This window comes from Rhipicephalus sanguineus, chromosome 1 (assembly GCF_013339695.2).
Source record: "Rhipicephalus sanguineus isolate Rsan-2018 chromosome 1, BIME_Rsan_1.4, whole genome shotgun sequence".
NCBI classification, from domain to species: Eukaryota; Metazoa; Arthropoda; class Arachnida; order Ixodida; family Ixodidae; genus Rhipicephalus; species Rhipicephalus sanguineus.
In genome coordinates, this window is record NC_051176.1 from 91,664,893 (window position 1) to 91,677,204 (window position 12,312).

Genomic DNA, 12,312 nt, shown 5'->3' on the forward strand with positions numbered 1-12,312 from the left:
GCATGCGCGCAGTCGTAGCATAGCTAATCGAACATCGACCTGAATAATCTGAACTCGTTGCCGTACAAATGTGCGCACGCGTATGCGATGAAAAAGAGAAGCATGGATGCAAAAAGAACCATGCCAGGCCGTACGTGAGGTGCGCAATAGGCGTGGTGTATGCCATACCACTATCATGTGGGAAGACCTACATAGGTCAGACCGGGAGGTGCATCAACGATCGTGCGCGGGAACATGAGTTGTCGTTGAAAAATGGTAGTAATGCGCATTTACCGGTTCATTGCGCAGCCTGCACGTGTGCACCGCGGCTAAGCGAGATCAAGATTCTGGGTAGGGGTGGTGATACCTTGGGAAGGGAGTTGCTGGAAGCTTTCCATATTAAGAGCAAGGGCACAGAGTGTGTTAGTGACACGTCTATACATTTGTACGGCAACGAGTTCAGATTATTCAGGTCGATGTTCGATTAGCTATGCTACGACTGCGCGCATGCGCTTTAGATGATCTGTCTTTTCCGTGGTTTTTTCTAAATAAAACCAGTTGATGTTTAGCGCTTGCCCTGTGCACTGTCTTCTTCTCTTCTCAGCAAATTCGTTCTTTTTCTTCCTGTTTGCGCTAAAAAATATGACGTCTGGGATACAACACCAACTAGCCCAAGAGGAAGTTTTATTGAAGATCAACAGGGCACATAAAAACCTTGTCAAATGGAATATACTTGTGCAAGGTATGTAAGGTATATATACAAGGAGGCCACACCAACCTGTACTTTGATTTGAAGCCCGTCTCCGTATCTCGGAAACCATGAGCTTGGAAACTAGCTTCGAGAATGCTAGCACATCGCTGAATTTGTCAATAATATCCGCAGCAGGGCTGTTCTCAAATACCTAAAACACAGAAGTTGGAGCCTTTGTAAGGAAGGAAGCACAGTAAGGTCACACGAAACAATTGCCAACTCCACTTACAGAAGAAAAAATTCTTTTAATGACAAAATGCTCAAAGTAGTAAACAGACAAACATGGCAAAGCCAGCAAACACCGGCAGCCTCGGAAGTGACTGTTAAGCCCCATGTGAACTCCAAACCAAACGCCAGCCAGAAATCTAAACTCTGCGCATTTGCTGCTGACACACCATAAAGAGACACTGAAGAGAAACAATAAATCAGCTTAGGTTAAAGTATTATTTTATGACTGTTTCAATAATTTCATCGTAAAAGGTTGACAACTAGTAGCAGAGATGAGGGCCAAACTTTGCATTTACTGAATTTCGCAACCAAGCCACATCACTGGTATGTCAGTGCAACATTGTGAATCTGAGTGTTGTTTTTTTTTTCACAATTTGGCTGCTATGGCACAGTAAATCTCAAATCATACCAGGTTTAGCCAACAAATTCCTTAAAATAGAATGCTGTCCATCTTTACCAAATAAAAAAGAAAAGCCACATGCAGGCACATTACACCTTCACAAGACCCACTGTGGAAGCTTTAATACAACATCGTCACCTGCCTAGTTTTTTTTTCCTTTCTGGCTTATAGAGACTCCTCTTACAGTTATAGCAGTGGCTTTCTTTTTTTGTGGTACTGGACAAAGGTAATTCATTAATACAGGCTCCAATTTAGGTTTCTTTTTAGGCTTAAAACTCAAACGCTTTTGGACACCAAAAATGGGCCTGGTTGGTTGCTAAGTGATAGTGGCATGAACACATGAGTCTAATATTGTCATTCTGCCTATAAGCAAAGAGTCTCTAGCTTTGTTCATAACACTGCCTCGCTTTCTTCAACTTTGCAAAATCTCTGCCATTTTGTGCAAATTCTCCTACATGCATTTAAACACAATGGCAGCTGGCAGGGTTTCCATAGATGTCACGACTATATAGTACCTCCAGTAGAAGCATAAGCCAAGAAATCGTGTCACCAACAGGGTGCTTGTGTTGTGTGGTGACAATGATTCACAGCAACGAGCCAACGTTCTGGCCTGCGAGGTCAGGCAGTGCGACGGAGGTCACGCCACACTACCTTGAGGTCAAGCCAGGACGAAAGCTCAGAGCAATGGTGGGCAAAGCAAGGTAGGCATCATGAGAATGGCACAGCTTTGAGTGCACTTCCAATAACAAAGAGAGAGAGAAGCTTGCAAAGGCGCTAGCAGCATTTGTATGTCACATTTGTACTCAATGTTTAAAAAGATTTTGTTGAAAAATATTATGCACTTTTGATACCTGCCACATTAACCTTGATGAGCAGATTACAGTTATGGAATTGGGAATAGCCTGCATGTACCAAAGGCAAAACATCAGTAATCAAAACAGGACTGAAAAAAACGAAAGACCACCACTGCCTCGAAATTCCTGTGCCAGCCAGCAGTCATACAGAAGACACTGGTAGCATATGCTAGGTGTTATATGATAAGCAATAGAGAAGTACTATATTGTATTCTAAGTAACCAACACTCAAGTTGGCGACTTATTCTTCATACAAAAAAAAAGAACCAAAATGTTTGAAAATACAGTGGAAACCATGACACAGGCCTGATGTCATAGGTGCCATAACCTTAGCGTTAAATAGCAAAATGGGAAGTTTGGTGTTTGTTTTCTAGGACTGATAACCGAAGAAAGAATAGCATTTTACACAGATTATCTGCCACTCTAAGCTCACTTATCAGTTCTCTCTCGTGTCCATTTATTTACTAAACCACAAATATCCATAAACTAGCCAAAATATTGAATTATGGTAACTACTGTAACTACTGCTACTGCAGTCTCAGGAATTGCCTTTCAATCTAGCATTTAGATAAACAGAAAATGAAAGCACACCTCACAGGAGCTCCTATGTAGTCACATGAAGATTCAGGATGATGCTACAGCATTGACCTACTTCAATGAATACATCAATGGAGATGAAAATATTCTAGTGCATGCTCTGGTGTCACTAATGTCAAGTGTGACAGTGAACTGCTACGCCGTTAATGATTGATAAAAAGTTGCAGAAACAGACTGCAGTCCCTTTCATGTCTTATAGATGTGTAAGCAAGCTAAGCAAACACAATTAGGACTGTGTGTAGCTGCTCTATGCAGCTTGGTTTAGCTTGCTACGTGAGCTAATAAACAAAGCATTTATGTCCTGTATTTGACAGTAATGCACAGATGCAGTTCACAAAAGGGCTAGCACTTTTTCCCATATCCATTACTTGAGGCATACATATTTCTTCCTCTCTCTCGAGTACTTCTACTTGTCTCATACTTGTGGTGCAAATGGAAGGAATGGAAAACCATTTTAGACTTCGAAGCGTGTATTGAAGAGGTTAGATGTCCCCTTGAACTCATGGTGCGCAATATATGCAAGAGTGAAGGGTTCTGGATGATTTTTAATCCACTGAGGTTCTTTAATACACACCCGAGGCACAGTGCACGAGTAATTTTGCACTTTGTGACTACTGAACTTTCAAATGATTAACTTTAAGTATACACAAAAACTGTTGCTCAAATAGATTTTAAAGATGAATATTCAAACGTGGTACTAATCTGAGCATTTCTGCTGACCAGGCACAACTTGACCACTGCTTGGCTCCAATTCTGCACTTTCAACATGTGCCCTAGAGTAAAGTTAAGAAAATTTCACTAGCAGATCGTTTCAATTTCGCTGCCTGACCACTTATCTGTTGAACATGTAATGCTCATCTGCAAAGGTCATCACCTAGCCCAGCTCCTACCACTTGCCACATCAAAATTGCCAACCTTAACTCTTTGGCTGACACACAGCTCACCATTCAACACCATAACTTGCCTTTTCATGTTCTTCAGAGATTATTTTATATACCACACAGCACACTCTACTATGCAGTATACTAGGTGATGACATTGCCATGTTAAATACCAAAGTAGTTATATTGTTTTTAGAGTAATGGCACACAGATATGTCATACTTTAGCTTTGTGCCTAGATGAGTGTTTTTCTATCGGCTATGTCACATGCCATGACCTTGTTGAGCTTATTTCCTTTTGTCACTATGTGTTATAATCTTCCTCGGCAGTACCTTATCAACTTTTGAGCTGACCTCATTTCCCGTATTTAGTGATTTAGTGGGATTCACGGCATATTTGCCAATGTAGTGTTCACCTCTCCTTTGAAGATGGCCATGCCACTTCAAGGGAACCTTCAACAAGTTTAAACATTCTGACTGAACAGGCACAGCATATAGGCATGCAATGCTCTAATTCCTGCCAAACACTCATCTGAGCGAATGGGTCTCCTGAATGTTACACTTGTACATTCAAACTGTTCTGGTTACTTTGAGCATTGTTGGAAGCACCAATCCTTTTTAAAATTTGGTCTTTTAGCTATAGTGTTGGGCCGGTATGTAATGATGTATGATGTATGGAGTTTTAGGGTGCAAGGGCAAAGGATGGCCAAAGAGCACCAAGAAATTGTACGATACACTCAACAGTGTGGTAAATAACAATGGGTAGGTACAAGGCAGCTGTAGAGAGACCTAAAAGTCAGTTGCTACAGAGGGCACATAATCTATAAGTACTCAAATTATGACAATTAGTCAGGTGAGCTGTGCATGTCAAGTTATATGGTGCAAAGGGATAACGTACTGAAATGTGATCGGAAAGGTAGCACTACTGCCTCACCTTAGCCCTTGAAGGCAAGGGCCTGGAGACTTGTTATAAAAAAAAATGCTATCGCAACTTGAGAGGCCATGTTACATATTTTTTTTTTTTTTAGCAGACAATGTGTAGTGCATGAGTGTCATTTAAAAAGCCTAAATCGATTAGGTGGCTAATATACACACAAACTATGTCACATGTAGTGAAACATGCTGTCTGTATTCTAAAGGGAAATGTATTTTTCACGACATTCCAGCAAGATGCAGAGGACACTCAGCAGTTTCCCGCGCCTACCTCATGTACAAGGTTCAGTCAGCGAGTAAATGTGTGTACCATAAGTGTGCCTCATCCCGAGATGACGCAGCAGAATGACCTTCGTCATGATCTCACTGGAGATGGCTAATTCCTCAAGTGCGGCCTAACTACGTGGAGCTTATTACGAGTTTCAGCATCCTACAGATGCTGTCGGTATATTCTTGAGTTTTTTGCACAAGCAAGGCTTCACGTCTGAGGCATGAACAGCAGGTGCGGCACCAGTGGGGGCACGCGGGAGGGCAGCAGCCCCCAAAACGTTTCCGCCTGCCCCACCTTTGCCCCCTATGAAGAAGCATATTTAAAACACAACGTGCAAGTTCTCCGCCTCCCTGCCCCCCTGAAGGAACTCACTTTTCGTGGGTGCCCCCCCCCCCTCCCAGTAAAAAAAGTCCTGGCGCCACCCCTGATGAACAGATGGAGGAGTTGCAAGCTTTCATCTAAAAATGTGGCAATTTGGTCTGTTAGCATATTGCCAGGTGCTTCTGTACCCAGGCCAACAGAACACTATGACATGTAGGCCAGATACTTAATTTAAATGACACACAGGAGCGAATAAAGGGTCACCAATAAAGGTCACATCAAGGCTTTTACAACACTGAGCGAGTTTGAACAATCAATTTTGTAATTTCAGTTGTTTAATGTGTTTCAAAGCCAACAGTAGTGCATAGGTCTTTGCTGTAAAGATGCTTGTTTCAGGGTGTAGAAAAGTGTACTTGGAGAAAGATGGGCCAAGTGCTGCATAAGGTACAATGGCAAGCAATGTTCAAGTGTTGGTGTCAAATTCTGAGCACAATTATTTTGCCCGATTTTCCAAGAAGTGCATTTAAATATGGATATTGGGAGCATACTTTCGAGTTTTCCATAAATGATATGTCGCATTCCCCAAGCTGCCACCGTCAAGGTGGTAACAGCTTTGCTGGAGACGTTAGGTGATGGTCAAGGAGTTGAACACGCATTTTTTTCACAGATTTGCCTCACACCAACAAGGGGAAGTTTCTCAGCGAGAGTCGGTTATGAAAACTTGCAGCACATGCCCCACTGATGGTTGTGTGGTTGGAACATTTACAGATATGTGTTGTCGCTATGTGTTCTACCCGAACGTAAAACTGTTTCCCATAGGCCTCAAGGTTTTAAAGGCTGCACACGGCATGTTCCCAGCCTCAATCATTAGTTTTCGTTGAATATAAATGAAGCAACAATGAATGTTGCCAATCACGACTGCTTTGATAGATATGAGCAACCTCATCTTTCTAGACTATGATAAATATACAAGTTCATGTACCTTGTCATCACAACATTTCATTTAACAGACCTTTTTGTAAGAGCTTGTGAGAAATCAAATGCTGCAACACCATCTCTTCAAACCACATACCAGAGCAATGAAGTAGTGGGCCACATTACAGCATTAACCTTTTAAGGTCAGTTTTTAAGCTGCCAGCATGGTGCTAATGCAATTTACTGCTATACTAACATGCTGTATAGATGACTATTGGAAACTGTGCTCCTGTATGCATTCTTGGAAGCAAGTTTAAGGGTGATTTTTTTTTTCTGTTTCAGTGTCACTTGTATACCTACTGTAATGACGAAGAACGACAACGGGGCTCTGGCGCGAGAGCAGGATGCGCGAAGAAGAGAAAGACGAGGCAGAATAAGAACAGCCGGCCCACGAATGGGCGTTGTCTCTTGTTTCTCGGTTTCTTCTTTACACTATGTACTTTGCTACTTTCCTAAAGTGCACTATCAGCAAGGCCTTATGATTATTTATTATTTTATATCTGTGGCTTCAAATATTTTTGTCAAGTAATACAAAGCTATGTAACGGGAAGAGTTTGCCGCTTCGTGTTCACTCTTTGTGTCCCATGCGCTTTTGCGGTTACCTTAGCTAACTACGTAACGGGCCTTATCAACTGAGACTAGAACGTTGGCATATAAAGCGGTTTAATACAGCCTCAAATTTTAATGTTTGGACACTCAAAGAATAAAGTCACACAACACTGCCCCAGTCACTTGTTAATTTTCATAATCACGGTGTAGCGGCATTATTTTCGGTCCCATAAAAAGAAGTGCATTCAGCAACCTAGAAATAACTTCCTGGATGGGCCATCACTATTGAAGACAATGTCAAATTTCATTACGCCATAGCGAATATCATCAGCCCCAGGCCACGAGGTTGTAATGACACCTTTTCCTGATGCCATTACTTTTCACATTTTCAGCACTTTGTCAGTGAACAGAGCGATGCTCTGCCCACGTTACCAAGACGTTCACAAAGCTATGAACAGTGGATAGGTGATATAGACTTGAGCATAAGGCACTGCTACAAAGCCACAGCCCAGAATGTGCATGATATTTTTTAGTTTGTTTTTGTCGTTGCTACGGCATTTCAGATGCACATTTTCTGTTCTTGCCCAGTCCCCACTGTAATATCTAAGGTCTTGAAGATGCAATAAACTAAAATAAATGTATAAGAGGGGAGAGGCCAACTCTCAATGGAAACACCTAAAGGTTGTTGGCAAGCTTTAGAGCAAGGAAGTGCAACCACCAGAAGAATGAAAAATGATGTGCACAGTGTAAATCGTACACTGCGTACACCATTCTTCATAACCAAATGAAGAACTTAGTAGTGCCACGCCTCACCAAAAACACTGCAACGCTTGGCAATGACACAATACAAATAGGTGCAGTATAAAAACACAAGTTGTGTTTTTCTACTTCACCATCAGATCTGTTTAACATCTGCCTGTACAACCTTGCAGAAAAGTGGGAGCATATTGTAGAGTTGCTGCTCTTGTTGTTGCTGGGTGAGCGGGTGGGTTGGGTGTGAGAGCTCTGCAAAGAGCTTGTGCAGATGCATCAAGCCCAGGGCCGTGTGTTGCGAACTCTGTGCTCCATCCTCCGCGGCGGCTGCACCTCGGCCCTGATGGCCCACCAGCAGCTTGCGCATTATGTTCATCTTGGCAGGTTAAGATGTTTGCACTGCCTCCACAGCTTCAGCCTGCATGCAGCATCAACAGGGCAAGCACAAATTTAGCACAGGGTCGTGGCAGCCCATTCGAATTTGTTGCCTTATAATCCAGACTTGGTGCCGCTAACACAATAGTAACACGGTGAGGCATATAATGATGTACAGTGACTTCATTTATTTAGGGCTGTTCATAGCTGCATTTTACTCGCTTTTATACCTTCTCCCTCTCTCACCAATTTTCGTGTCATGCGTATACTTAACTGCACAACTAAAATGAAAAAAGATTAATGCAAAAATACGCAAGTATGATTACGCATGGCATAAGAGGGTACCATGAGGCAGCAGCAGCACATCGGTCCAACATCATGCTTAAAAACAGAACCAAGAGTACTATGACAGAATGCTAAACACAAGGAGTAACAGCAATTGTTGCATATGATACCCAACTGAAAAAGCAAGACAGCAAAAGAAAAGGTGAACAGTTTTATTGCTTTCATTGTTGACTCAAACAAAGCATAGTTAATATGACCAAGTTGATGTAGTGAACAGATCAAACCATTCATGAACACTAATTCAAGAATGTCATCAATTGCTTAATTCAGGACTGACTAGAGGTATGTCTGTAGATCGAAATCAATGCGGTAGAAAAAAGAAAAACAAACAGGTAAAGCTTCCGAGCAGGCATTGCTACAAAGTACATGCATTACACAAATTGGGACAACTGTTCATAAAAAGGCAAAATATTACTATGAATAGTGAGGTCAAACAGCTAATGACATAGCATATTGAGTAGTTTTTAGAGACACATGACAGGTAATGTCTGGTCATGACAGGTGCAGTAAAAAAATATGACACTCCTTATGCTGCAATATGGCATTTTTCGTCAGTATATGTGCCAGTAGAAAACAATATCAACAAATGTCCAGGAATCAGGAAATATTTCACCAATATATTTATTTCCCAAAAAAAGAAGAGAGACAGAGAAGGAACACAAAATGTGCCCAAAAACGTCTTGACAAGTTCTGTAATCAGGACGAAGAAGGTATCATTATGAAAAGTCCAAAACTGAGCAAACAGATATATGTTGAAAGTAGTATTCATTACTCTCCATTAAATGAAATCTAACACAAAAAAAAAACCAACAGTCATGACTAACAATGTCATATAAGTACCACGACTTCAAACAGAGCATGTCTACACAAGTTTTATAAAGCACAAGTAAACACACATGACAGAGTAATATGCACAATGAGGCACTGTATCATTAGAAACAGTGGGGCATTGGCAGCAGAGCAGAATGTTGATTTTAGTTATTTAATGCAAAATGGGGTACAATGTCAATTTCTGCAATTAGCTGCTCAAACTCTCCACTTCCAGTTCACATATAGGCCAACGGTCAATTTCCACTATACATGCAATATGGAAAAGTTGCGCATTTACATAATACAATCCGAAACTCCTAAATGCATCTACTTCTATAATGAATGGACCATAAAGTGTGTCAAAGCGCCTAATTTTCCCAAAACAAGCGCAGAACATTAAAACTAATACCACATACAAATGGATTCCTCCTTAATTACAGCTAGTTATTTGGTCACATTATTGAAGAGCTTTCACTGACTATTGGTACAATTTATCACTAAGGCAGGTCCAAGGTTTCTCTTTAAAATGCGCATTTCAGGGCAGAATGTTGGCTTGCTAGTTAAGGGACCGACAACAACAACATACGAACGTGCGTCGTTATTAGGTGTTCGCAATTCACGCAACGATAAGCGGAATAGTAAGCGCGGCCTTCTGTGCTTAGCGAGCATGCCACGCTGCTCTGTCCCACCCACCCAGGGCGGCGACAGGTTGGTAGTCACCAAGCTGTCTATTGTAGTTCGCTCGAAACTGACCGCAGCTGTCAGCCCAGAATGGAATGGACATTATTACACCACAATGCAAAGAACAGGTGTTCCTCTATTGCGCAACCGAGTGCTGTTTTTAAACGAGCCCGTGTTAAGTTTCACTCACTCAAAAAGTAGGAAGGGCGTCACTTTAGACAAGACCGAGCGGGCCTTCAGGCCAGAAATTCTCCACGTGCATACAAGCATGATAGCAACAAGCGGGTTCATTCATTTATCGTTCGCGGAAGAGAGCTGTCCTACGTCCGCAACGGCAACATTCACGAGAACCCGGAGCAGCCAGATCTCCCACGCAAGGAATTAAATCGTAATCCGCACGAATACGCGCACAAGTGTTGAGCACGGAGATGAACTGATGCTCCAATTAAAACCTATCCGCTTTCTCGGTGCGCGCTCGAAATGAATCGAGCAACCGCAACGAGAGCTATGATATCGTTTCGGATGTAATAGCAACACCATTGATCGCATTCAGCGCAGGCTCTTTACGGCAGCGACGACTGACGTCCGCACGCCAGCTCATCTCAAGCACAAAGCAGTGATCGAAAAGTCACCGTACTTACTAGAAACAGCTGTAGCTCGCCCGGACACCGCCGTGTAGGCCTACATTTCACTAACGATCATGCATGCACCAATTTTAACCTGAAGACAGACACTTCTGCGAAGTTCCGTGTGCACGGGTTCCTAAAGTGGCTACTTCTTAGAAGTACGAATTCCATCTTTCCTCGCTTCGTCGCTCATCTCATCCATTGCTATCAACGTGAAGTACAGCACTGCCAAATTATGGATCAAATTACTAGCTCTACATCTCACAAGACATGAGCCGCAGCAACGAGCAGGCAACTACACAAGCTCGATGCGAATATCGCTTGGATTGGCTAGCATCTATTGATTGGCTTGAGCCAAACTTGAACAGCAGCGCGACCAGCGCTACTAGCGCTACTACACGACTGTTCCGAGTCATTTAGCGCGGGAATTTCGATTTTCACCGTAACGCACATCTCTGCTGACGCCTGAACTTACATCACTGAATGAATAATGGCGAAGATTATAACGCACAGGTTCTGACTACATAATAGCTCGGCCGTCCCAAACATTCCTAGACTCACACATCTCCCTTATTTGTCATTCTCAAGTTGGAGTTGGCTTGGAGCTGGTCTTCTTTCGCATAGCTTGTCGCTCCACCTCGGCTGCTCCTCTTTCGGTGGCGGCCATAGGCGTACCTACCGGGGGGCCAAGGGGGCTAGCGCCCCCTTGGCCCCCCACTGAGAAAAGCTAGGGGGCGGACCCCCCCCTTTTTCGACAGTGGTTACTGTCGGCTGCACACTGGGAAACCATCACAATTGAGGCGAAGTTTTACTTCTACACAGCAATCACTTAATTATATAATAAAATTTGTCCTGCGCTTCTGCTGTGGAGATTGTCTCCCGTGTGTCACAACCATTCACTGTAGGTTCTCTGCGGTGTAGGCAGGGCCTAAAGTCTCATATAAGGGGGGGGGGGCTCATAAAGTGGCTATATATATATATATATATATATATATATATATATATATATATATATATATATATATATATATATTATATATATATATATATATATATATAATCTCGAAGAAAAGATCGCCTAGCAGCGATCTTTTCGCAGCAGAACCGATGCTGCTGTGGCCTCAGCGGCTCTGCAACGCGCAGATCGTGGGTTGCTAGATATATCGGTCAAGATCCACTTTCGCGGTCGAATTATCCAATTCTGGTCAAAAACAAAAAACGTATTAGGCTGAAAAACCTATCATGCAGAATCGTATCAACGAGATTTCATTATATATATATATATATATATATATATATATATATATATATATATATATATATATATATATATATATATATATATATATATGCTATAAATTAAGCGTTAAATCACAGTGCAGTGAAGTCAACCGTCTCTAGAACTGAACAAATGCTTATGAATGCTATACAAATACATATATTATTCCGAATCTACTTCGGTCATTTATTTAACGTGTCAATCCAATCAAGCATTAAATTAAATTATTTTGGCAACGATTAAAAAAATAACTCGGGATGTAAAGGTTTAAAGATATGTGAGCTCAAAGTAAGTAACATTAGTTGACTCACTGGTTTCAGAACCTCAGGCACGACAATGCTAGCATTGCTATATTTTATTTTATTTTATTTTATTTTATTTAATATATATATTATATATAGCTATATTTTATTTTTACTACCACTTTCCTAATAAACTAGGCAAAATACATGCGTCTTTGCAATTACAGACTTGTGATGTACAACTAAAGGAAAGAAAATTGAGTGGTAAACTAAACAGACCAAGGTGAACCATTACTGATTCACGAGCAGGTAGCTTCACACTCAGGTGCCTCGTGGAACAGTATGCTGTGCCAAGACGCTCTGTCGAGCAGGGTGGTGACCCGTGGTTTCAGTAGGCGTTGCCCGTGGTGTCCAGTGTCTCAGTTAATTGCATTCAGCAGTACAACGATACCTGTTTTCTGCT

General features: G+C 41.9%; 1 protein-coding gene across 1 annotated transcript in view; it reads right to left on the reverse strand.

The window, feature by feature from the left end:
* LOC119394022 (WD repeat and FYVE domain-containing protein 3) overlaps positions 1–10,645 on the reverse strand; it is a gene marked incomplete in the record, with an annotated part of 152,166 nt that extends 141,521 nt beyond the window's left edge. Inside the window, 3 exon segments of the mRNA XM_037661234.1 lie at positions 758–881; positions 7,664–7,909; positions 10,344–10,645. Of these exon segments, the coding sequence (XP_037517162.1) occupies positions 758–881; positions 7,664–7,867 (328 nt within the window).
* Between the last annotated feature and the right edge of the window lie 1,667 nt (positions 10,646–12,312).